At 39.9% G+C, this 27,604-nt stretch overlaps 1 protein-coding gene across 1 annotated transcript in view; it reads left to right on the top strand.

The window, feature by feature from the left end:
• Nucleotides 1–27,604, top strand: part of TRPM6 (transient receptor potential cation channel subfamily M member 6) — a 170,721-nt gene that overhangs the window by 128,455 nt on the left and 14,662 nt on the right. Inside the window, exons 26-36 of the mRNA XM_030293715.1 lie at nucleotides 5,947–7,076; nucleotides 7,260–7,372; nucleotides 11,817–11,940; nucleotides 15,246–15,337; nucleotides 16,858–16,916; nucleotides 18,476–18,501; nucleotides 22,324–22,374; nucleotides 23,846–23,911; nucleotides 25,915–26,201; nucleotides 26,489–26,571; nucleotides 27,331–27,536. Coding sequence (XP_030149575.1) covers nucleotides 5,947–7,076; nucleotides 7,260–7,372; nucleotides 11,817–11,940; nucleotides 15,246–15,337; nucleotides 16,858–16,916; nucleotides 18,476–18,501; nucleotides 22,324–22,374; nucleotides 23,846–23,911; nucleotides 25,915–26,201; nucleotides 26,489–26,571; nucleotides 27,331–27,536 — 2,237 coding nt within the window. The remainder of the gene's footprint in view (nucleotides 1–5,946; nucleotides 7,077–7,259; nucleotides 7,373–11,816; nucleotides 11,941–15,245; nucleotides 15,338–16,857; nucleotides 16,917–18,475; nucleotides 18,502–22,323; nucleotides 22,375–23,845; nucleotides 23,912–25,914; nucleotides 26,202–26,488; nucleotides 26,572–27,330; nucleotides 27,537–27,604) is intronic.

Genomic DNA, 27,604 nt, shown 5'->3' with positions numbered 1-27,604 from the left:
TTTTGGGATGAATTCCTCCATCTTGGCATTTTTGTCTAGCCCTCTGTCTTCTGTGTGTTAGGAAAGCCTGTTATGTTTCCTGCTCCTGAAAATAATGGCTATATTAAGGAGAGGTCATGTACTGCCCAGGGCCTGGGGCGTTAGGAAGTGTTTTTGGCGTATGCTGTGTGCACTCTGCTGTTGTGTTTTGGCTGCTCTTTCCCTCAGGTCAGTCTTCTGCAGAGTTTCTTCTTGTCTGCAGTAGGAAGTATTACCACCTTGTCCATTGTGCTCCAGGTTTTAACTAGGTGTGTTTTGGTCTCCTTGTTAAAAGAAGCTAGATCCTATTTCCCCTGTTGCTGAAACGCTGCAGCACTTTCTGGCAAGTAGACTTGGTGCATGTGGGAGGTTTGTGCTGGTCTTTTGGGGGAGGGGCCCGCTGCCGCTCTGCCTCTTGGGCACACTTGCCCTAGCTCGGAAGCACCTGCAGAGTGCAGGGGGCGGGGCTTCACGTAAGCAAGGCTCAAGCCTCCACCGTGGGTTTTGCGTCTCCGAAGTCTGTCCACGCTGATGGGAGGACTGAACAGTGGCATCAGCCTGCTTTCACCCCAGAGGGGAGTTCGTGCCTGCTGCTGTTCAGGAATCCCTCCCAGAAGACTTAACCATCTCCCCTCTTTTATCCCAGGCTTCTGTCAGATCCCTGCCTTCACCCTGTCTGTGTCCGAGCCCACCTGCCCATGTGGCAGCACAGTGCTCCTGTGTTTAATTCAGGCTTGCTGCTTGGGTTTCAGAAATCCAACTGTTAGGGACCTGGCACGGCAGGGACCCACCTTGATAATGGGGGGGGGGGCTCTTGCTGCGCCCTGGCAGGTGCCGGTTTGTCCCAGAAGGGCAGTTCCTTGAACATGCAGGGGCTTGGCGTCTGTGGTAAAGTGCAGCAAAAAGGCGGCATCTGGGTCAGGCAGGCATCTCTGCTCGTATGCCGATGAGCAGGGCGGCTCAGTGGTGCCTCCTGGCTCTTTCGTTCCCAGAGAGGCAGTGCTGCCTCTCCCAAATGCACTCGACGAAGGGGGACTTTGTTTCCCAGGGTGACCCACGGGATACTCAGAAACCACTGCTTCGGGCCTCTGCCCTCCTCCACAGGAGCACCTCTGTGCCTGCCAGCCTCCACCCTGGCCATGCCACAGACTTCTCAAACTTCAGACTGAGCTCCGCTGCCTTGTAAAAACTTGTGATAATCAGCCTCTCCTGCTTTCCCCGTCAGTGGTTATGGGGACGTGTTTTTCTGGTGCAATGCCCTGTGTTCTAGTCTCTTTCTCTCTCTTTCTATCTCCTGTCCCTGACCGCAACTCCCTTCCCTCTGCAGCGCTGGCAATTCTTTTCTCCCCCAAATCGTGTCTCTGTACCTCCTGCCTTCCATGATGTGGCCTCTTTTGCTCCTCAGATAGATTTCCTGGGTGTTCAGAATGATTTGATATTTAGCTAGCTGTATTTGAGGGACAAGGCAAGCAGAGGGTCCTTCCTACGACTCCACCATCATACCTGGAAGGGCTGCATTTTGAAACAAGTCACATTGTGACTCGGCAGAGTTATCACTTAAGCAGGTCCTGTCATTATTTTGCTGTGAAACCTTACTGAGGAACATTTGTGAATACCTCCCAGCGTGGGAAACTTTGGTGTAATTTGTTTAACCCTTCCTAGGCCTCAAAGGCCCCCGTGAGAACTTTGTCTAGATCCCCGATGAGTTGCCCAGAGGTGCCAGAGTGCAGGGGTTAATGCCACTGGATGTGGAGTCAGACCGTCTGGGTTTGAAGCCTCCCTGTATCCCCAACCATTTGACCGGCTCAACCTCTTTTATGAAAAGGATAAAAGCAATGCCTACATTATAGGGTTGTTATGCAGATTAAATAAAATAATTATGTAGAGTCTTTGTAAAGTGCCTGGCACATAGTGAGCACTCAGCGAATATTACAATTATCATGATGGTTATAATTATACTTCTTATAACCTTATTTTAAAACATCTTGTTCAAAGACCCACAGTTAAACAATAACCATACCGGCCTTCCCTTGGGGAAGGAAAAAAACAAAAAGTTAGAGAGGGAGAGAGCCAAACCATAAGAGACTTTTAAAAACTGAGAATAAACTGAGGGTTGATGGGGGGTGGGAGGCAGGGGAGGGTGGGTGATGGGCACTGAGGAGGGCACCTGTTGGGATGAGCACTGGGTGTTGTATGGGAAAAAATTTGGCAATAAATTTTATATTAAAAAAAAAACCTTGCACAGGGGAAACGAAACTTATAAGAATTTATGTTACATGTAAGAACGACTGAAAGTTTAGATTAAATTAATGCAGTTGGTGGCTGAGGAATATAATCAAAATATGTTTCACAGGACATAATGCTTTGAAATACACAGTGCCCATAAAAGCAAGAGGACCCGACGTGAGGGTGACCAGGTTATTTGTCTAACAGGTCTCTATTGTAGCATGTTACCTGTTGCTGTGAATAGTTGCTGGCTTCTATTGTATCCATTTGATGGGACTGCTGCTAATGGAACTTAATGAGCCTCCATTACTGCTGTTCAGACTGTACTGTTTTTGAATTAGATGAAACAGTGCACTAGATGGAGAGGCTCTAATTAAGCATATTTGGAAAGGGATATACATATATTTTGTGCTCTTTCTGTCATCATCCCTGCCAATTCTAGCTTTGCAGGCTCCAGAGGGTCAGGAAGCATTTATTAAGCCTCTATTGAGTTACAGAAGTTGAATTCTATAGCAGAAGTAAGAAAGAGAGGGGTCCACCCACATATAATAAACACAGAAAATACCACCCTCTTCATTGTTTAATTCCTATCTGCCAAGCTCCTAGAAAGAAGTGGAGGATGTCTCGATCCATGTGACTTGAGGTATATTCTAGAGAGGGAAAGTCTCACACTATTTTGGCAAGTGCTTGTTGCACCCGAATGCTAAATTCTCCATAGTATAATCACTGCTTCTTCCAGTCCCCACATAAGACTGGGGATCATTTTTTTTAAGTTTATTTATTTATTTTGAGAAGGAGAGAGAGAAAGATGCAGGGAGAGAGAGAGAGAGAGAGAGAGAGAGAGAGAGAGAATCCCAGGCAGGCTCTGTGCTGATAGCAGGTGCAGGGATTGATCTCATGAATCATGAGATCATGACCTGAGCTGAGATCAAGAGTCAGATGCTTAACTGGCTGAGCCACCCAGGTGTCCCTCCTGGGGATCATTTTTAATTCATGCATATGGTCATGTCAGCCATGAAATTGGATAAGATTCCCTCCCTTGCTGGTTTTTCTTTTCTTTAACTTTATTGATTGATTGAGATTGAGAGAGAGAGAGATTGATTATGAGTCAGGGAAGGGCAGAGGGAGAGAGAGAATCTTAAGCAGGCTCCATGCCCAGTATGGAGGCTGACATGGGACTCGGTCTCATGACCATGAGATCATGACCTAAGCCAATATCAGGGGTCAGACACTTAGCCAACTGAGCCACTCAGACACCACTATTTTATTTCCATTTATCAAAGATTTTCATTATAGAGAATTTGCTCAGAATATTCGCTTATCCAAATAAAAGAATAAAACAGGGAAAGAAAAGAAAGAAAATATGTCATAAGCCAGAGCCCACTCTGAAAATGTTGTTCTTTTTTCCATTTTGTCATATATGTATGTGTGTATGTATGTGTATATATACTCTTTTTTTTTTTTTTTTTTTTTTTAGTTAAAATTATACAAGTTTGGGGGCACCTGGGTGGCTCAGTCAGTTAAGTGACCGACTTTGGCTCAGGTCATGATCTTGCAATTTGAGGGAGCCTCACATCGGGCTCTGTGCTGACAGCTCAGAGGCTGGAGCCTGCTTCTGATTCTGGGTCTCCCTCTCTCTCTGCCCCTCCCCCACTCACGCTCTGTCTCTCAAAAACAAAGACACTTTAAATAAATAAATAAATAAATAAATAAATAAATAAATAAATAAATAAAATCATACAAGTTTGTATTTTACTCCCTTCCCCCCTTACACATCCAAAACGTTTCTTCAATAAGTAAAAACGTTATGTATAAACATAATTTTACATTTACTTTCGCTTGACTTACAAAGTGTTTATATCAAATTTAAAAGTGTACAACAGAACATAACAACATCCCATCCCCATGCCTACCATCAGAAATAGCCAAAGGAAATTACTATTAACAATGTAAACATGATTTTAACAGCTGCATGATATTCTATCTCGTAATGTAAAGAATATCTCTATCACCTTTAGCACAGTGAAATTATAGCCTCTTTATGTACATTGCCTAATTGGCCCAGTGTGGCATCCTTGTCCCCATAGAGTTATTTTAATCATTTGCGAGGCTAAAAAAATGTTGTTACAGTGTAGATGAGCTCATCGTTGTTTTCATTTCCATTTCTCTGCATACCTAATGAGTGTGAATATTTTACCATATTTCCTTATCTTTTATATTTTGTCTTTTGTGAATTGTCTGTTCACATCCTTTGGATTCTTCTTAATTTTTTCTCCATAACAATTCATAAAAGTTTTGATTTATCGAAGGATACAAACACCTCATCATATTTGTTAGAATAATCTCCAACGTACCATTTATTTTAAAGTGTTATATTTTTATGTGTAGGAGTTTATTTTTTGTAACCAAGTCTGATACATTTTGTAATTTATTGTATGTATTGTTAAGCTTAGAAAGATGTAAGTAGTTTCCTAAGCTGCCATAATGAAGTACCAAAAATTGGGTGTCTTATAACAGCAGAAATTTGTTGTCTCACCATTCTGGAGGTTACAAGTCCAAAATCAAGAAGTTGGTAGGGGTAGGGCCATGCTTGCTCTGATGCCTCTAGTGGAGAATCCTTCCTTGCCTCTTCTAGCTTCTGGTGTTTACTGTCAATCCTTGGTATTCCTGGGCTTGTAGATGCATTACTGAAGTCCTAGGGTGGCTTTCTCCCTGTGTATATTCACATCATCTTCTCACTGTGTCCAGATTTCCCTTTTATACGGACACCAGCCATAGTGGCTTAGGGCCTACCGTAATGACCTCAATTCAACTTGATGATCTCTGTAAAGACCATGTTTCCAAATAAAGTCCCAATCTACAAGTTACTGGGACATTAGGACATCAACATATCTCTTTCTGGGGGCACAGAGTAAAACCCATCCCCATTTGGAGGTATTTATAAATATACAGATAATAGTAACCAACATTTCCTTCATTCGTTCTCTCTGTCTCTAAGTCAATTAATACATTTAATTAGATTCGATTTGCAATTTACTTTTGACTCTTCCAGCTGAAAATGTCTTGTGCTGCTTTTACATGAATCCACGGCTAGACATCATAATGTTGGGTTAAACTTTTCAAAATAATTTTAAAAATTTGGCTGAGGCTTTCTCTGAATATAGGTCTCTTAGAATGGGTTTTGCTTGCAGCTTGGGAAGCCTATTTGAACTGTAGACTTGGATTTTTATTGTTGTTGTTGTTTAAGATCTATAATTTTTTTTTCTAATTACATACTTGATTATTCTGTTCCTCTCATTCTGGCTTCCTCCTCAAGATCTTTTTTCTGTATCCAAAGTAATATAGGGCTTGTCAGTAGGAGATATTCAGATGTTTGTCATGCAAATTAATGAATATATTAATGAATACAATAAGGCTGATGGATAGAACAATTGGAGGGATAACTAGCTGGAAATGTGGTTCTGAAATGTTAGAAATAAGGGCTAGAAATACAGATTTGTAGTGTTTCCTCATTGGGGAGATAGTGGGAAGTATAGGGGAGGGGGGAGATCACCTGGGATGAGAAGGCAGAAGACTCACCTAACTTGGGGAAGCAGCTTAGGCTGAGGAGCCTCCTAAGGCTGGCCGTAGGATGGAGAAGAACAAGGAAAGTTCTTCTTAGCTTAATGCGTTTATTGGTTTTCTCCCTCCCTTTACCATCAGGGTTACAGAGATGTACTTCCAGCTGAAAGAAATGAACGAAAAAGTGTCTTTTATAAAGGACTCCTTACTGTCCTTGGACAGCCAAGTGGGGCACCTGCAGGACCTCTCTGCCCTAACGGTGGATACCCTAAAAGTCCTTTCTGCTGTTGACACCTTACAAGAGGATGAGGCTCTCCTGGCCAACAGAAAGCATTCTACTTGCAGAAAACTTCCCCACAGCTGGAGCAATGTCATCTGTGCAGGGGTTCTAGGCAGCATGGAGATCTCTGGGGAGAAGAAATATCAGTATTATAGCATGCCTCCTTCTTTGCTGCGGAGCCTGGCCAGAGGTCAGCATACCCTAAGAGTACAGAGGGGACCCCTTCTTGAGATTACAGACATTCAGAGAAAGGCTTCAAATGTAAGAGATGAGCAGGAAAAGCAAGACACAGAAACTAGTGTAGTTGCTTCTGGAGTGTCCCTTTATACACAAACACACCCAAAGCATGGCCAGTTTCTTCTGGTCCCCTCTTATCTAAAGCAAGTTCCTTTTTCTGAGGAAATTGACTTGCCCCTGTTCAGACCATCTATGGAAGCAGGTATAGATGTGATGGCAACTGAACAGGTCGCCCAGAATGAGGTCCCCGTTCATCTGACTTGGCAGACCCCAGGTATCTCAGCTCAGGGCTCAGTGGCTGAACCCAAGGAACAGTACGAGTCAATTGCTCACACACCAGCCAGAGAAGACAAGGGGGAGCAAGTTCCACCCACTTTGATTTGCACACCAGCACCCACGCAAGTAACCTCCCTCCCTTCTCAAGCCGAAAGCATGCAAGTTGGAGGTGGATATGTGAACTGGGCATTTTCAGAAGGTGATGAAACTGGTGTGTTTAGCATCAAGAAAAAATGGCAAACCTGCTTGGCCTCCACTTGTAGCGGTGAGGAGAATGACCAGAAGCAGATGCGGGTCAGATCCCTGTCTGATAACTCATCAAGCTTGGCCCAGAGTAGCGATTGCTCAGAGGTGGGACCATGGCTGCCGCCAAACACATCCTTTTGGATCAATCCTTTCCGCAGAGATAGGCCCTTCACTCGGAGTCATAGTTTGAGATTCCACAAGGAGGAGAAACTGAAGATCTGTAGGATTAAAAGTAAGAAGTGATTTTATATTTGTTAAAAAATAAACTATTAAATTCTATGCATGGCTATTATGTTTTAAAGGTCGATGATCTTTAACTACATTCTCCTTCTCCCCATTCTCAGCTGTCTGTAAAACCAAATGGCTCCCTGTACAATCTTCTTAAACTTTTTCATGCAAATGCTTTCCTTTACAGATCTTTCAAGATCCTCAGAGATCAGGCAGTCAGCATGGATCAGGACAAAAATGCTAATCAAGGATAGGAGGTTGTCAAAGAAAAAGAAGAAAACACAAGGGCTACAGGTGCCAGTAAGTGTCTTTCATGTTATTGGCAGTAGAGGTAGTAGCCTATCTTTTTTTGGTTTCTCTTTATTGTAAAGTGCCAGGCACGCTAGAAAATAGCACTGTACTGGAAGGAGTGAAGATTTAAGAGTCATCAGAGTGGAAATGCCACAGCTCATTTATCAGCTCACATGCTGAAGGACACTTGTGTTATTTTCAGTTTTTGGCTATTCCAAACAAAGCTGTTATGAACATTTGTGCACAAGTCTTTGTGTGGACATATGTCTCAGTTCCTCTTTGGTAAATATTTAGGAGTGGAATGTCAGAGTCATATGGTGAGTATTTGTTTAATTTTAGAAGAAACTTCCAAACTGCTTTTCCAAGTGGCTGTGCCATTTTACATTCCCACCAGTTTCTGAGGAGTAGTTTATGAGTGTTTCGGTGGGGCACATTCTCACCAATCCTTAGTATGCCCCGTCTTTTTAATTTTAGCCGTCATGGTGGCTGTGTAATGGTATCTCACAGTGATTTCATTTGCATTTCTGTGGCGACTAGTGCTGCAAAGTATCTTTCCACATGCTTATTTGACATCCATATATCTTTTTTTGTCACCTGTCTGTTTAAATATGCTACTTAAAAAATTGGATTGTTGAGGGGCACCTGGCTGGCTCAGTCACTAGAGCATGCAACTCTTGATCTTGGGGGGTCATGAGTTCAAGTCCCACCTTGGGCGTAGAGTTTCCTGAAAAAAAATTGGGTTGTCTTATTACTAAATTGTCAGAGTTTTTTTCTAGGTATAAGCCCGTTGTTGGATATATGTTTTATAAATATTTTCTCTTGGTGGCTTGCCTTTTGCTTTTTCATAAATGTACTTTGAAGTGCATACATTTTTTATTTTAATGAAGTCTCTTGCTTGTTTTTTTCAGTCTATACTTTTTGCATCATGTTTAAGAAAATTTGCAAAACCCAAGATCACTAAGATTTTCTCTCATGTTTTCTTCTAGAAGTTTCATAGTTTTTGCTCTTATATTAAGTTCTAGCCCACTTTGAGTTAATTTTTGTATATGGTGATAGGTAAGGATTGAGGTTCCTCCCTTTTTTCCTTTTTCTCCCCCCCTCTTTCTTTCTTTGTCTCTTCTTTCTTCCCTTCCTTCCTTGAATACGAATATCAATTTTTTCTAGTATTTTCGGGTAAAAAGATATTTTTCCTATTGGGTTGCCTTGACACCTTTGTCAAAAATTAATTGGCCATGTGTGTTCATAATATGTGTAGATCTATTTCTGGATATATTCTGTTCCATTTACCTATATGTCTATCTTTATGATAATATTACAGTATATTGAATACTATAATTTTATATTAAATATTGAAATCACATAGTATAGGTCTGCTGAAGTTTTTCTTCCTTTTCAAAGGTTTTGTTTGTTTGTTGGCTATTCTAGTTTCTTTGTATTTCCACATATACTTAGAATCAGCTTGACAATTTTTGCAGAGAAACTTGTTGAGGAGAGTAGAATTCTGTGAATCATCTTGGGGAGAATTGGCATCTTAACAGTAATGACTTTTCTGATCTATGAGCATGATATGTCTATTTATTTAGATATTCCTTAATCTCTCTTGGCAGCATTTTATAGTTTTGGGTGTACAGTTCTTGCACATATTTTAAAAAATGTATCCATAAGTACTTAATATTTTTTATTTTATTATTAATGAAATTATAAAAAAATAATTTCTGATTATTTGGTGGTGGTATATACAAATGTACTTTTAAAATATTTATTTTATCTTACAATCTTGCTAAGCTTATTAATTTGAGTAGATTTGTTGCTTCTGCAGACTTTTCTATATAAATGATCATGTTATGTACAAATAAAGATTGTTTTACTTTTCTTTCAAATCAGGATGTGTTTTATTTATTTTTCGTGCCTTATTACACTGGCTAGAATCTCTAGTTATAGACTGAATAAAAGTGGTAAAAGCAGAGTCCATTCCTTGTCTCTGCTCTTAGGGGGAAAACATTTGGCTTTTTTATTAGTACATACAGTGTTAGCTGTAGCTTTTTATGTAGATGCCCTTTATCAAGTTAAAGAATTCCCTTCTGCACCTTGTTTTCTGAGAATTTTTATGTTAGTAGATCTCAGCGTTTGTCAAGTGCTTTTTCTGCACCTATTTATATAAACAGATGGTTTTTCCTTCTTATTATGTTAATATAATTAATTATATTAATTTTATAACATAGAATTACTATTTAGAATATTAAATCAACCTGGCTGCGATGAACCCTGCTTGATCATGATGTATTATCTTTTTTGTATGCTATATTTTGCTAAAATCTTAATAAGATTTTCTTGCATCTGTATTCTTGAAGAATATTTGTCTCTAGATCTCTTTTCTTGTAATGTCTTTGGTTTTGGTATCAGGGTGATGCTGGGCTTACTGACTGAGTTGGGAAGTATTCTCTCTTCAGTTTTCTAGGTGAGTTTGTATAGAATTGATACTATTTCAACTTTTATTATTTGGTAGAATTAACCAATGAAACCATCTTTGTGGGAAAGATTTTAGCTACAAATTCAATTTCTGTAATACAGGGCTATTCAGGCTATCTGATTCATCTGGAGTTTGCTTTATTTGTTTGTCTCTTTTAAGGAATTTGTCCATTTCATCTAAGTTGTTGAATTTATTGGCATTATAGTATTATAATATTCTTTTATTATCCCTTTATTGTCTAGGAGGTCTGTAGTGACATCGCTTCTCTCATTTGTCATATTTGAAATTTGTGTTTTTCTCTTTTCATTTCGATCAGTCTGGCTACTGGTTTATCTGCTTTATTGATCTTTTCAAAGAACCAGTTCTTGTTTTCATTGATTTTCTCTGACTACTATTCCATTGATTTTTGCTCTTTATTATTTTTTTTTTTTTGTTCTGTTTACTTTGGGTGTAATTTGCTTTTTTCTCCCCCCTAGTTTGTTAAGAAAGAAGCTTTGGTCATTGATTTGAGACTGTCTTTTAATACAGGTACTTAGTGGTATAAAATCCCCTTTAACCATTGTTTTAACTATATCCCACAAATTCCAATATGTTATGTTCATATTTTCACATTTTATTAGTGAATCTTTTTATTATTAGGAAGTCTTACTTCTGAGTTAGCATTCCATAGGACTTCACCTTTCCTGATCTTAATGTTCTGCCTCATTTTTCTGTATAATAATCTGGATGCATTTTTAAAAGCACCTAGGCTCTTTTTAGAATGAGAAGCTAAAGCAAAGAGATAAGTATAAAGACAATTATGTAAAATTACCTTTTGCAGGGAGAGATTTAGCTTGGTAAAGATGACTCTTCTTTCAGGGAAAATGCTATGAGTTGCTGGAATCTTATGAAATATGAATTTGGTAGATTTATTTTTTGCAATGATTAAAATGACCAGAATTTAACTAGAAATTGCAACTGGGCTCAGGTACTAATAACTTGCATTTGTTTATTTCTTTGTATTTGTCAATATACCTCATTTCTTCTGTGTCTCTGGTTAGTACATAAGGCAGCCACTATTGTTGGCTACCTGTTATTTTTTTTAAATTTATTTTAAATGTTTTATTTATTTTTGACAGAGAGAGAGAGAGAGAGAGGGAGAGGGAGAAAGAGAATGAGACAGAGCATGAGCAGGGGAGGGGCAGAGAGAGAGGGAGACATAGAAACTGAAGCAGGCTCCAGGCTCTGAGCTGTCAGCACAGAGCCTGATGTGGGGCTCGAAACCATGAACCATGAGATCATGCCCTGAGCCGAAGTCAGATGCTTAACCGACTGAGCCACCCAGGCGCCTCTTGGCTACCTGTTATTTTAATGACAAAGGGAATGGGACTCACAGACATTTGTCCAAGTTCATGTAATGGACTCTCTACTGACTGAGCCAGCCAGGCACCCCTCAGGTTCACAAAACTGCTAAGTGACAAATCTAGTGTTCCAACACAAGTTCTTTTTAGATCCAAGCCTTATTTTATTTAATTTTGTTTTATTTTATTATTTTATTTTATTTATTATTTTTTTGCTCTGTGCCAGTGGTTCTCAAATTGTGGTCTCCTATCAGCAGTATTAGCGTTACCTGGAAACTTACCAGACATTCAAATCCTTTCTCCCTCTAGACCTACTGAATCACAGATCTTGGAGGTAGGACCCAGTGATCTGTGGTTTAGCATAGGCTTGAGTGATTCTGATTTACACTCAAGTTTGACAGCTGCTGCCCCCCCCCCCCCCCCCCCAGTTCTCTGTCATGGCCACAAATAGTAATTACATGGGTGCTTATGTCCTGCCAGCATGGCTGATAGGAGTTTTCAAAGATTTCCAGGTGATTCTAAAATGTGAAGCCAATGTTAACAACCACTGCTGCTCGCCATAGTACCTCTCTGCGTCACATTAATGACTCAAAATGTTTTCAGATTAATGTCACTATGTTCCAACAAGTGTCTTTCCCTCCAGGTCATAATGGTCGATACCTGCTCCCCAAACGACCAGTTGAATTCCGAGCCAGGAGAAAGTAACATCTCAGAAGAAGAGGAGTGCAGCAAGAACTGGCTTACGGTGTCCAAATACAGTCAGATAAGTATGTGACAGTCTTGACTCTAGTAGGAGTTTCCTCACACTACCCGCAGACCAGTGGTGGTCCCTAATGTTCTTCTAAGTGGAGATGAGAGAATGAGAGGGTGGCAACACCCATTTAGGAGAATAGCTTTTTTCGATTTTTAACTTTTATGAAAAGGACAAAATTTCCATTCATTTAATGGAATAGTTGTTGCGATCCAGAAAAGAAAAATTAAGGAGTAGATAGTCTCATGCTCAGAGCTGTTAAACCTGGCTCAGAGACTGTACTTCAGTCTGCTGTATGGAGTGGGGGCTTGTCTAATGTTATAAATTCTTCAGGTTCACGAGAGGTTGATATGCACCCTTGCACAGAACTCAGTGGGATGACTTATTATTACTGCTGTCATACAGCATTTAATCCATGGGCAAGTATCTCTTAATGGAGTTTGTAGAAGAGAAAAGATGTATCAACAGGCTACAAATAAAAGCTATGAGGCAGGCAGAGAATGTGAAATAAGGCTGGACAGGTAAAATGAGGGCAGATTATGAACAGAATTGGTAGCAATGATCAGAACTTGGAACTTCCTGCATTACACAATAAGAGACCCTTATTAATTCTTTCACACATTTGAGGTTTATTCTTTTTTAAGCAAAGCCCGGTGCTAATGTTTGACAGGCAGCCTTCCGTGTAGGGATGCAGGGACCCGGGTTCCACCATGTTGTAGCTCTGTCATGTTCAACACAGGGCTCCCAAGATCTCTGTGGGGCACCTCCATGGCTACCATGGCAGGATGAAATGCAGTTGTCACCCATATTTTGTTTATCCATTCATCCATCAATGGACACGTGGGTTGTTCCCACCTCTTAGCTACTGTGAATAATGCTGTTATGAACATGGGTGTGCAAATATCTTCTTTGACGCGGCGTCTTCTGTACCTTTAGTTATGGAGTTTGTTCTGATGGTCGTCGGGTCAATTTCTGGAGTATTTAGGGTGATTTGCTAGTTATCTAGTTGTGTCCGTGGGAAGAGGCGAGCCGAGGGTCCTCCTACTCTGCTACCGTCTTCCTCACACTCCCTTCTACTAATTTTTAAACAGAAGGAACTGTGTGACCCAGGACTCATACAGATTCAAAATTACTTGAAAGAGTAAACTTAAGGTACAAATAGATACTGTCTTGAAATCTTTGTTATTATGCTTCTTTAAAAACCTTGCTTTGTCCTATGGTTAGTTGTTTTCAACCACGGGGCTATTTTCTATACCTCCTACCTCTCTTCCCTGGGACATTTGACAATGTCTAAGGATATTTTTGGTTGTCACCAGTAAGGAAGGTGCAGGTACTCTTGACATCTGGTGGGTAGAGGCCAGGGATGCTGCTAAAAATCCTACAACGCATGGGACAGTCTCTCTGCTCCTGACAAGGAATCATCCAACCCCAAATACTGGTGGATGAGAAACCTTGGTTTATATTTTAAAATACTCAATTGTCCACTAACTCACTGAGAATCAAGTGGGCTCCAGCTGAAAGAGATATTAGAAATTATTCAGAACTCCCTTCATCTACAGATATGACTCAAAAAATATATATATATTTGATATTATATATATATATCTTATTTGATATTATATATGTAGTATGCAAGATAAAATATTTTATATTTATTATATATTATACTTTTTATAAATAGTCTAACCGATATTTAAATTATTATGTATCTTTCTTAAATTATTCAAGTTCTTTTTTCATTGAGATGTAATTGACCTATGTAACATTGTATTAGTTTTATGTGTACAATGTAATGATTTGGCATACATATATATTGTGAAATGTTTACTACAACAAGTTGAATTAACATTCATCACTTGACATAGTTACTTGTTTTCCTTGTAATGAGAACTTTTTAAGATCTCTTCTCTCAGCAACTTTCAAATACACAATACAGTGTTGTTAACTACAGTCATCACACTACCCACTACCTCCCCAGGGCTTACGTTTATTACAGCCGGAAGTCTGTACCTTGGGATCATCCCCGCCCCCACCCATTCCACTCACTCCCCTCCCCAAGTTATTTAAGTTATTTCCATTGAATTTCAACTAGACAAAGATGCAGGTAGCAGGAGGGTTCTGGAAAAGAATCTCGAGTCCAGTGATCAGAAAGGAAGACAAGATGTAGGGAAATAGGCTGAGTCCGTGTGTCTTGTTAATCTGACATTTACTGAGATTTGGTTAATGTGAATTAAGAATCTTTTCTTTTTTTTTTTTTTTTTGAAATGTGCCCGTGTTAAGCATTAATTGAAAAAGAATTAAAAAAAAATTTGAGGGTTGGGTGATACCCTGTCAGCTCTCTTTAAATCCAAGCTCTCGTTAAATACAAAAAGAAAAGTTCTGAGGAATTCAGCTATGAAAATGAAAAGTCTATTTTTAACTTTTCCTATAGGTATTTTAATTTTAATGTATTCTAATACATTGAAACCATATTGATCATAATTTTATGATATTACAAAAATATCACGTATGACATTTTATGATTTTTTTCCAATGGGTTTTTTGCACTTTGTGTGTGTGTGTGTTTGTGTGTGTGTGTATATGTGTGTGTGTGTGTGTGTGTGTGTGTGTGTATTTTCAGCATAAAATCATTAGGAGAGAAAATTACAACTGTTTTCTCCTACATTTAGCAAGGGACTCCCAAGCATTATTCTCAGAATTAATCCAATCCAATAATTAAATTATTATTGGATACCTACTATATGCCAGTGACTCGGCAGGTATCAGTGTAAAACATAATGACAATAATGATCCTTGTAATGTGTTTTTAAGAGAGAGATGATAATTAAACCTATCTGTTGGCATTCTTTTCTATCTTTTGTTTTTGTTTTATTTTATTTTTTTAAGTAGCCTACTATGATGCTTGATGCAGTTGTTAAGGAAGGATTCCTAACAATTTGGAATGAAAATTCCATGTGTTTTAAATAAAGCATGGACAATAGGGTACAGGAGAAGGTAAGTTTAAAAAAAAAATTGCTAAAGGTTTTATTTTGTAGGAGGACAAGTCATGGATCATTTAATTCTTGACTTTGATAGAGAGCATACATTATTATAAATGTAAAAGAAACTACTGACAAATAGAAATACTGTAGAATATATAGCTTTCAACCATTTGAGAAAAAAGGGACAAAAGAATCTTGGTAACACTTGCTAAATAGAGAAAAAAAAAACATGTTCAAATTTAGATGAACGTACTATGTTCAGATCTTTCTATTTAGGGATGTAATTTGAATGTAACACATTTTGATGTATTCTCTATTTTTTTTTCTTCCTTTTAACAAGGTCTAGAACCCCCTATATATCAGAAAATGAAAACTAAAGAAATTGAACGGCATGCTGTACAAGTCAGTGATTATCTAAAGCAGTCTCAAGAGGTAAAAACATCTTATTCGATATTTAAAAAAATGTGTGCACACGCTCCCTAACTCCTTGACTGTGTCTGTTTTACCTTTATGCCCCCTAATTGGCTTCCTCTTTTTATTGGTATTACATTTAAATCTTTGCTTTGAATATATGCTCAGGTTGTTCACTCTGCCCCCAACCCCTGCCATTCTTTCCTTCTTCTCCATTCAATGTATCTGTCCATCCAGTAACTTATCCTGGGCGTTTTTAACATGAAAGATAAATAATTCAGGAATTTTTGTAATTGTTTTGAAATACATGAATGTTGCCACGTGGAAGAAAAATAAGGTATTTTCAATACGCTTTAAAAGGTGGAGCTAGAGTCAACATATAGAAGGTACCGGGAGGCAGATTTCAGCCCACTCTGAGGAGGAATTTTTAGCAATTGGAGCTTTCTAAGGATGGAATGGTTTATTTCTGGAAGCAGTAAGTTCCTTACTGAGTGTGGTTAGTCAACCAGGCTGAGCAAACATTTTTGCAGATGTGTTGGGGCGGAGGGGGGGGGGGGATTTGGGTGTTGAGGGGTAAAGGGCACTTTGTCTTTCTCCAACACTGAGGTTCTCTGATTGTGGTCTTGTGTTTCTCACATCTGCAGATATGTTTCTGTTTTACTACCATCCACTATGTGGGAAGTGTGATCTCATTAGACTAATGCAAGAAATCTAATTTTGCTCTTGGTTTGCATGTTATTTCTATGAACTTGGGAACCGTATCCACAATACCTGTAGGAATGTATGCTAATGAGCTCATGAATGTAATTTGTAGAAAGTTTTGAAAATAAAACGTAAGACTGCTTGGAGGTAGGTGATTGGAGGCAAGAACATGCCTGCCATATCAAATCCTACTTTGCTACTTCCTGGGTTTCAGAGCTACGTATATTAATTAATCTCTGAGCTCTGTTAGCTATGTCTCTAAAATGGGGCTAATGCCATTCTTATGAGATTATTGGCAGTGGATAACAAAAATAACACCAGTGGAAACACCTAGAGTAATGCCTAGAGCGTACCAGGTTTCAAGAAGTAATAGATGAATCTAAGTAGAAAATAGAATGATAAGTTCAAGGTAATGTTATTCTAAATAATCATCAATTGAAACAATAATATCCTGATAGAAGACATAATGATGTAATGATTGATGTTTCTTGTCAACTTCAACCTTCGTTCCTTCTTCCACATCATTGACCCTTCACTCTCATTTCTGTGAAAACCTTTAATACATTACATTCTCTCTACGATGTCCCCACAAAAATAATTTCATTCTGCTTAAGTCAGTCAACACATTGAGTTATTCAGATATTGTGCTAACATTATGCATCTTTCTAACTTGAATTTAGTGCATCCAGTAAAAGGGAAGTATTGAGCTAGAGAATGGTGGGGGGGGGGGGGCGGTAAAGAACTATGCCCTCCAAGGCATGTGTATTGCAAATGTATTACCAGAAGCTTGGTAAGGAGAATGCTGGGTGAATGTGCAATGACCTTTCCCTTCCACTCAGGATCTGAGCAAAAACTCCTTGTGGAACTCCAGGAGCACCAGCTTCAATAGGAACTCCCTGTGAGTATTTCTAAATGTATGTTTTTAAAGCATCTTTGGCTTCTTTTTTCTTTAACATGATTGGGAACAAAGGTTTCATCGGGTCAGGAAAAGAGGGGGAAAAACGTGTTTGCAATGATAGTATTTTTCTCTTGGTGCAAGAAGGAAAATCACTTATTCCCAAGTTTTCCCATTTCTGGCACTAAGATCTCACCTCAGTGCCTTTTAAGAATATAATGAAACACATATTACCACAGCAGATTAAACATTTGCCTTTTCAGTGTCAAAAAAAGCACATGCAGAATAATGAGTATCCTAACTTCTCTGACAGATAAGATTGTGAAATTTGCGTTCAAGAGTAAGGACAAATCTGTCTGGCCTAAAGAAAAGACTGAAAACCTGGTAGTTTTCTCTTTAGATTTTTTTTTCCAGATTGTTAATTTTAGTTTATGAGGTTTATCATTTTTATTTTTGGTTTCTCATGAACATCCTAAGTGTCTATCAAAGCAGTAACTCTTTGAGAAGGATGGAGACGTAGCAAAGGGAAGATAGGGGTCGGGAGAGAGAGAGAGAGAAAGAGAGAGAGAGAGAGAGAGAGAGAGAGAGAGAGAGAGAGAGAGAGGAGATAGAGAAGTCACATGGGTGTAGGCTTGAGTATTTTCCTGGAATTTTATTTATTCTGAGAAATAAAGTTTGAAAACCAGCCAAGCAAAATTATTGTATTTCATTTGTAGTGTTTTCTGGACTTCTCTAGTTACATCATCAAATTGTCTGTACAGCTGGGGGAACAGAATTCTAAACCATCTAACGTGTGAAGGCCAGTTGATACTAAGCACTGGAATGTGACTTGCAGTTTTCAGCCAGCGCTATTTGAGATGGCCTTTTTTTCTGGAACTGCCATCAAGGTCTCTGTGTGCAAGCCTGCCTCTAGACTCCAAGTGCACATGACTTTCTCCTCCCAGAGGTTCAGTAGTTTGTGCTCATGCAGAGTACTGGGTTATTGCAGCATGAAATTAAACAATAATTGTAATTGTACTTTCTTCCCTAAGGACCTTCAATACTGGAGATATTCTTTGAATGCATCTATTCAGACTTGCCTGTGGCCACTTGTGCACTTGAGCAGGGCAAGTAACAATTTACAGAGAGTTAATTTCAGTCCATGAACATTTAGGGGCCACGTGGGCTAATGAAACTGATTTGTAGGCTTGTCCAGAGACATTCACAGACTCATTTGTAGGCATCTGCTTTGCATAGTTCAGGAACCCTTTAGTTTAATTGATCCAGAACAACACAAACACAGTGAAGTCTTATATTGGTTAGCTTAGAGCGTGTGCAGTAAATGAATCACACACATATGTGGTATTCATTTTTCTATGAAAATAATCGCAGGGTTGCAAACCATTTCTCTATTGATAGAGATAGGGGTCAAACGACACGTCTTTCAAAGAAAACACACACACACACACATACATATATATAGACATATAGACTCTGTATTGTTACTATTGCACATACTTTTCCTTTTTCTGGTCATTGACAGATTTAAAGAATTATCTAAACAATTTTCGTTTTTCAAACAGGTTGAGAAGTTCAAATGGAGTTGACAGTAAGTTTTTGTACTTAAACATGTTATTTTTCATTTTATTCATGGTGAAGTTCACTGCCCTGCTGAGATTTTTGTAGTTCCTGAAGTTCTATTTATGGTTTTGCCTATTACACGAAGTAGAAAGTTCAGTAGAAAAGTAGAAAGTTGATTGTCTTTCTCCACATAAATCAGGATTGATGTATGGTTTAAAGTTTTCTTTTGAACTGCCTATTTTGACAGTGATTTTCCAATTTCCTCTGTGAGTGAGAGTGTTTCCACTGAGCTCATTTCAACTGTTCGACAACTCTTCCTGTCAATTAATGAGCTTTTACATATAGCTCATTAAGAGCTATTCATCTTATATGTGGATACCCTTTCCGTATGGTTCCTGTAGGACTCTGTGCCCCAAGTGGCTGCGTAGGGCTAGGTCATGGGAGACAACTCCCTAGCAAAACCACTCTCAAGGCTGTTCTCAAACTTCACCACAGCCTACAAGCTCCTTTCCATGTTCTTGACCTCTTGATGCAGATGGGGTTCCTTCTCTTCCACGGCCTTGTTCCATCCCGCTTTCTCTGGTTTTCAGTAGCTCTTGCAGTTGCTTCCTTCTCCTTCAACTGCGTACATATTTAAGTCATTTTCTGTACCAAAGAAACAATAACTGCTTTCTCGATGTTACCGAGCTTCCAAACTGCCACTCCTATCCACCTCGAAATTAATGAGAAAGCATTAGCATCTGCTCTGCATAGTGCCTGTCCCCACCACTCTACTGAAGCTGTGTTCTAGATGCCAAATCACACAACCTTTTTTTTTTTTTTTTTTTAGTCTTCATGGAACTTGTAGCATTTTATGTTGACCATTTTATCCATTTTCAAAGTTTCTTGGAGGCTGTTCTTCCTGGGCTATTAATTGTATTACTTTATTGCCTGGCGTTTCCGATCACTTACTCTTCCTTTGCCCAAACTGGGCCTCTTACTCATGTATACTGCCTTTCCCAGCCCACTCCTCTTAGCCATCAACTTTGTTTTCTAACTCCGTACTACCCCCACCTCCCGCCCCCCATCCTTAGAAGGTGTCTGTTTTGCCCTACCCCACTGCTTCTGCCTTACAGCCTCCAACATTTATTTTCCTAAGTAAAAAAGTTTTGCCCTTTATTTCATGTTAGCATGCTGGTGGTTTCTCTCCCTTTGCACCTTCGCGTGTTCACCCTGGAATTACCTTCTGAAAGATGAACCGTCACTTATGTCGAAGCTTCCAGGGACTTCCCGTTACCTACAGGATTGGCTGCAAATTCCTTAGTCCTTCTCAGTGCTTTCGACAGCCTGGCCCTCATCCAAATTTCCAGGCTCAAGTTCATTCTTTAGGTCAACATTTCTGCCACATAGAATATGACCACCTTCCTATGCACCCCTCCACTTGAGCGTCTAGAAGACATCTCAGGCAAAATGCACCCTCTCCTTCCTCACTCATCTCTGGAAATGACAACTCCATCCTTCCAGTTGCTGAGGTCAAAGTCTCGCCATCGTATTTCACTCCTGTTTTCCCACATCCCCGCTTCCAACCCATCCCTCAAAGTATATCAAGAATCTGATCACTTTGCTACCCCCACATACCACTCTTCATCTTGATCCTGGGTTACAGGATGGCCTCCAAACTATTGCTCTCTGACAGTCAATTTCCAGAGTGTAGCCAGAATAACCCTTTTAAACTGAAATTCTAATCAAGTCACTCTTCTGCTCCAATGGCATCTCATCACACTCTGTAAACTCAAAGTCCAAACAGGCTCTACAAGGCCCTACTGATCTGCTGCCCCTCCTCCCACTCTCCAAACCCTCTCGGCACAGTCCACTCTGGCCACACTCTCTATGGTCCTGCCTCTGGGCATTTGCACTTGCTATCGCCTCTACCTGGAATATTTTTGTTTTGCCATATGACTATCCCTCTCTTCCTTCACGTCTCTGCTCACATTTTACCTTATCACAGAGGCCTTGCCTTTACCACCCTTAAAATAATAGTCTCCCTGTCTCCCACACTTTCTAACCCTGTAGCTTGAATATATGTAATACTGTATGCACTATGTATTTACTTGCTTATTTATTTTCCTTTTACTAGAATGTAGCCAGAGATTTTACCTGTTTTTTCTTTTTCTTTTTCTTTTGTTTTTGTTTTTGTTTTTTTTTTTTTGTTTGTTTTTACTGCTCCTCTCTCAAGCACATGGTAGGTGTGGAATAAATATGTTTTGAATGAATGTGAACAGTTCCTTCCCACAGTTCCTTAAATGGTGGAGCCAGAACTGAAACTCAGCTTTCTCAGATTCAGATGTCCATACTCTTGAAGAATATCACATTGGCATGCCTGGGTGGCTCAGTCGGTTAAGTGTCTGACTTCGTTTCAGCCCAGGTCATTGCCCTATGGTTTGTGAGTTCGAGCCCCGCAAAGGGCCCCGTGCTGATAGTGTGGAGCCTGCTTGGGATTCTCTCTCTCTCTCTCTCTCTCTCTCTCTCTCTCTCTCTCTCTCTGTCTCTCTCTCTCTCTGTCCCTCCCTCACTCGTGTGTGTTCTCTCCCTCTCAAAATAAATTTAAAAATTAAATAAAAAAAGAATATCACATCGAGGAGCTCCTGGGTGGCTCAGTCGCTTGAGTGTCTGACTTCTGATTTTGGCTCAGGTCATGGTCTCAGGGTTGTGGGCTCAAGCCCATATCAGGCTCCGTGCTGAGTGTGATTTGCTCTCTCTCTCCCTCTGTCCCTCTCCCCCACTTGCATTCCCTCTCTCTCTCTCTCTCTCTCTCTCAAAAAAAAAAAAAAAGAGTATCACATTGCTTGTCTATGAAGGTTCCATAAGTCTCTGTATACACCTCCATTACATTACTTAGCCAACCGTGTTGTGACCATAGTTTACATGTCTTTTGCTCTCAGTATTTCACAGTTTCTTTTTTCAAGGGCAGAAGCCATAACTTATTCACATCTGTCTTGCCTAGCATGACCTATAGTGGCAGCTGAACACTTTTTAATTTTTATTATTGAGTGAACTGAGAAAGAAAGAAAGTCTTTTCTTTGCTGATGTTACTTTTTACTAAGCACCCCCAGAGGAAGGGATTTTTGTTCCTTTCCTTATCCAGCAACAAGAAGCCAGAGAGATCTGTGAAATTGGGCTCATTATGCTGCTTACTCTACTAGGTATAAAGAAGTTGCCACCGTGAGACTAAAGTTCTCCAGTTTAATTTTAATTTTATGAAATGGCAAAACTGTTGCAAAGGATTTCTCTAGAGCCTTGTAATTTAGGACTTGAGAAGGTAGAAGGGAACCAGTTAAACTTGCGGGAGGTGTTCCCAACAAAGAAGTCCCTTGGCATCATGTTCTCCACCCACTTCTTTGTTTCTGGTGTATGCCTCTTAATTTGTTTTCATCAGTTTGTTGTCATTTTAGGTCAGTGAAGTGGACTGCTAATAACTTGGTATTAATAATGTCTTTATATGGGCACTGCGTCTTGGTGGGAGCTCAGAGAATTGTGCCCTGGGGATGTCATGAAGTGTGATGGGCAGCTGAGTGTCTTCCACAACCCAGAGGTGTAATTGGTTCAGAGGAAATACATCTTTGAGGCTAATATTACCTGTCTTTCTCCAATTCCCTATATAAACATGTTTGGAGATATTACATTGATGATTGGAAGCTGTCAGGATACCATGCCCAATAACGTGGTTAAAGGATATTAGGCCATCTTTCTCAAAGACTGAGAAGCCATTGTGATTAACCTGTTCAATAATAACTCTGAAGGCAATATATTCATAAGCATGTATTTATCACCAGCCACATAATTAAAATGCCAATCTTCTCTACAATTTCAGAAATCTCAGCCTCCTTAAAAAGCCCTCAAGAGCCTCACCATCATTATTCAGGTAGGACACGTGCACCTAGACATGTCAACTGAGCTAAACGTCTGTGATTCTGCACTCGTGAACAGGAGTATTGATGAATTTTGAAGTATTGATACGACTCCCAACAAGATGTTATTCACTCTCATGAGAAGAGCATTCAGATTTCTTATCTTGCCATTTACTTGGGAAAACAAGTTGTTAGGATTTAAGAGAATATGGAATTAAAAAGCATTTTTGTCTGTATTTGCAAGTTCCAAATGGTGAAGGAGAAGGGTGACCTTGAGATTTAAAAAGTCCTTACAAGTCCGAAGCCAGAGATCTCCATATTTTGGATGGGGCCTAAAACTAGCTCTTTGAAGGAGGATTTTATACCCTCCCTGGCTCTCAAGTGAACATAACCACTGAATGAATGCCAACCCCACTGAGTAAGTTCAACAAAGACACCTTACAAGGATGTTATTAAACAAGATGTCAAGGGTCTTGACTCTCATAAGCAACATTGCTTCACAGTGCTTCAGTTGTCTTTCTTTCAGAGTGGGAATAATTGTACTTGCCCTTCCTGAGGAACAATCTGCCAAAGGGCTAGTAAGAATTAAGAGGGAAACACTTTGAAATGCAAAGCGATGTAACAACCAACTGGACTTGTGCCATTGGTTGGTCTTCTGCGTGTCATTGCTGTCAGCATTGGATGAGATGATACACAGGCAAGCCTTTTACACAGTCTTTTTTACACAGCTCAGCACATGAGTGAGAGTTTATTGGTGTAGCAGTTACCGTTACTATCATATCAAGGTCATGTGTTTAAGGTCCACTAATAGACTGCCTTTTCCTAAATTCTCCTGTGTAGTGAATAGTGTTTCAGTGGATTCCAGACTCCACATTCTAGGCTCTTATAACTGGGTCTTTCAGCTCAGCAGTAATAATCCAATATTTTGACTCCAGCTGTCAACTCTAGAAAGTCTGGTGAAGAATACTGGAACTCATATTGACTCTGATCTGTTAGGATATGGCTCTTAACAGGAAAATGCAGATCACTTACTTCTAATTAAAACTGGTCTTCAGTTCTCTCTGGGAAAAGAAGGTGAACTGTGCAAAGTCGACAGTAGATGTCCCCACAGTCCACTGTGCGTTAGATTTGCTCTGGAAAAGACCGACCAGAGAAGGAAGACCACAGAATGCTCTCTAAAGGAAAGTTCCACATATGTATGGATTAGTCTCTGATTTGATGTTAGGGAGAGTGGAAGTGATAGCCCTACCTCGGACGATGTTATGTAATCTCACATAGTTCGTAAGACTGGGGTATACTTCCTGTTGAAGGCATAGTTTCTTTTTAAAACTGGGTTGTGGATAATATTTTTGATGAGAGCAAAAGTGAGGGGTCTTTGAAATGAACATTTTCTGTGTTATATGAGTAGATTGATGTGGGGGAGGCTTGCTGTGCATTCAATCCACTGACGCATACTTAAAATAGTAAATCTCTTTTTGTTTGCAGCCATTGAAAGGAATAATTTAATGAGGCTTTCTCAGACTATACCATTTACACCAATCCAACTGTTTGGTGAGTGCCATTTCTACCTTCTTGAGGCCGTGCCAGGGCAGAGGCGTAACATCTGAGAAGCAGAAACCATTTTGCATCGTTTTAGCTGAAGATTTTGCTTTGCTAGTGGTTGCGGTTTAGTGAGACTAATTTCCTAAAATGGAAATTCTTGTTAACTGCCTAGCCAGCATCTAGGGTCAAAATCTAATGCTGTAGGGATGGGACCGATAATGAACAGCAGTTGGGAAAAAAGCAATAATGTTGCACCTGGCATTCACTGATGTAAGGCTGGAAGTAGGAGAGAAAAGAACCATCCAACCATGTGTAATAAACACAGAAGAAAGAGATAAATGTCAATACGGTAAAAACTAACAGGCATCTGAAGGGAAATGCTTTGTGTATTGTTTTTTTGTTTGTTTTGTTTCATGTAAACTAATTGCTCTTAGCTCAGAGAGTAAATGTCACTTTTAAAGGCTGACGTAGTAAGGAAAAACAAGCTCGCATTAAGCCAAGACTACCACGAGTCATGCTGTCCAGCCAGCTGACAATGCAACAACTCTGTCCTAGATCTTAGTTCTCTTCATATGGGGACAGATCAGGTGGCTTTTGATCAGGGACGCAAAAGCCTTCTCCTTCCTCATGACTCCATGGCTAGTTCTGCAACTTAGGAGCTCTGCTCTAAATCCTCTAAGTATTTAAGTATTTAGAAGTCTAAAGAGACCGTCAGTGGCATTTATCTGGGTACCAACAACAAGTATTCGAATTATTTATTGAGTATTGAATAAGAATTACCTAGACATATTTTTTTGGTAAGCAATCCAATGCAAGAGTGAGTAAATAGATTCCTTTCTTGGTAAATCAGTATCGTGTTAGCAACAAAACAAAACAAAACAAAATGGGCATTTAAAGCAGAGGTATAAGGAGAAAATCAAACACAGGTTGGGCAGAAACTGTGTCTAGAATATGTTCCTTCTGTTATGAAGCATTAAACACTATATTAGGTGGAGTCTAGGACTCCTAATACAGGAACACTGTATTAGGTTCCATTAAAAGTGGAAGTTATCTAGCAGTTATAAAGAGCATTTTGTGTCTAAAATCTATTAAGTGGGCTTGAGTTGGTATCTGAGGTTCTAGTTCACGTTAGTGAAGTTAACATATTTAATCTTTACAGCCACCCAGTGAGGTGAGCATTATTTTCACCATCATTTTACTGCTGAGGAAAGTGAGGCTTTCAGGAACTTGTCTAAGGGCACAAAGGAAGGAGGGGGAGGCTCTGGGATATGACCTTGGTGCTAACTCTAGCTGTGTTTAAACCATGAGTTCTCAGTGGGGGTAACATCACCCCTAAGGGAGCAGAAACTTCTTTTTATGTATAAAGCACAGGTATCTCTATCTCTATATCTGTATATATCTGTATATGTATGTATATATGTATGTATATTTCTATGTATATATTGTATGTACATGCCATTATATATATATATATATATATATATACACACACACATATATATACACACACACAAACACACACACACACACACACGTACAGTACATGCATGTATCAGTACATGTACATACACACAGTGTATTTTTAGTATTAAAATGTCATGGAAGGGGGAATTAGGGAAAAAAATCTAATAAGGCTTTAAAGGGGATGGTAGTGAAAACACAGGATTAAACTATCTCTTTGGAAGTATTTGTATTTAACAAAAGAAGCATAGCTCTGCTACTTTGATTTTTGTTTTGTCTGGTTATAGTTTATAATAAGAACAATTTAATTCTTATATATCAGCTGATGCTTTGTCCCTTCCTCCTCCCTCCCTCTCTCTACCCCTGTCCTTTATGAGACAATAATGTGGCCAAAATCCATGCTTCTGTTCTGTACTTGTTCCTGCAGAAGTGAAATTCCCATTCTCTTCTGTTCATTGGGAAACGGAATGAATTCTGAGTTGTTATTTGGGACACCGTCCCTGTCAGACACAAGCTACCATTGAACTTCTCACCTGTACTTCTTTTTGTAGCAGGAGAAGAGGTAACTGTCTACAGGCTGGAGGAGAGTTCCCCTTTGAATCTTGGGAAAAGCATGTCTTCTTGGTCCCAGCGAGGGAGAGCCGCAATGATCCAGGTGCTGTCCCGAGAGGAGATGGGCGGCGGGCTCCGCAAAGCCATGAGGGTCCTCAGCACCTGGTCCGAGGATGATGTTCTCCGGCCAGGGCAGGTTTTCATCGTGAAGTCCTTTCTACCTGAGGTTGTGCAGTCATGGCACAGAATCTTCCAGGAGAGTACTGTGCTTCATCTTTGCCTCAGGGTAAGTCCGAGACCCAGAGCCCAGCTGGATAGGTCAAAGAGTGGCGTTCTGGCTACATCCTGATTGGAGACCGTTATCCTCAACCCAGAGGACAGCCTGTTCTGTTCTGGAAGTGGTGGCATTTCATTATTTTTGTTTTGTAGAGCTTTTCCTTTTGGAATAGAGTGCGGTCGGAGCTGAATGAGGCTAAAAATCACACTGGGGAGGCCTTGACTGTTTCTGTGATCATTGATCAGCATGCATATGATTGCAAACTAATATTTTTGTCAATGCTCCCAATTTTGTAGGAAATTCAACAACAAAGAGCTGCTCAAAAGCTTATCTATACTTTCAACCAAGTGAAACCACAAACCATTCCCTACACGCCAAGGTGAGTATAGGGAATAAGGGCGCCCAGTCCTTCATTTTAAATAAGAACTTCTCTCAATTTCTTCTGAGCCCTGTTAGTCATGAGAAATGCCAGACCCCAGGGTAGTTCTCCACAGTCTTCTTTTTGGGTTATTCCTTCCACAGTCCCAGAGACTGGTAAAAAGAAAGTTAGGTGTCCCAGGAATATCTTGGCTTAAACACTGAAGTTATGTGAGTGGAAGACAGAAGTTCAGGCAGAGACCATGACTAACTTCTCAGTTACATGAAACAGGGAGACCCTAGATGTCGTTACTAAGGTCCGGGAACATTATGGAAGAAAAACCTTTCTATTTTAAGCAGTTTCTTCCCCTAATATCTTAGAGAAATTAGGGCACTTTATGAGAATGAACTCTTGTTACTTTTGCTTGAGTGTCTCAAGACGCTTGCGTTAGCGAGACGGATCATAATTCGGTGCTGGGGATTATGGTCAAGTTTTATTGTGTCGTTTATAAGGACCTCTATAGAGCATGGCAAGAAAAAAAGTTGAGTCCAGTACTCATAAGGGATTTGGAAGGTTTCCTCAAAGAGAAGAGAGGTCGGTCGGCATGGGAAAATCTCTCAATCTTTGCATTCTGTCCCTGCCACAGAAAGGCAAGGGCATGTTCATTGAGGCTGCCTTGAGCGAGAATTAGATAATCTTCCCTGCTGCTGACTGTCTGGTAACGTGAGTTTCACCTTTGCTGCCTGTGGGAACTCACTGGCCTCCTTTTCACCCTCACAGGTTTCTGGAAGTTTTCTTAATCTACTGCCATTCGGCTAACCAGTGGTTGACCATTGAGAAGTATATGACGGGAGAGTTCCGGAAGTACAACAATAACAATGGTGATGAAATTGCCCCCAGCAACACCTTGGAGGAGCTGTTGTTGGCTTTCTCTCACTGGACCTATGAGTATACCCGGGGAGAGCTGCTGGTTTTAGATCTGCAAGGTGATTGATCGCCGAGGACGTGATAAAACAAGCATGAGGCACAGTTCAGGAACCATTGACCAGGGATC

This window comes from Lynx canadensis, chromosome D4 (genome assembly GCF_007474595.2).
Source record: "Lynx canadensis isolate LIC74 chromosome D4, mLynCan4.pri.v2, whole genome shotgun sequence".
In the NCBI taxonomy this organism is placed as follows: domain Eukaryota; kingdom Metazoa; phylum Chordata; class Mammalia; order Carnivora; family Felidae; genus Lynx; species Lynx canadensis.
The sequence above is the reverse complement of the archived record's forward strand: the minus strand, read 5'-3'. Positions and strand labels throughout refer to the sequence as shown.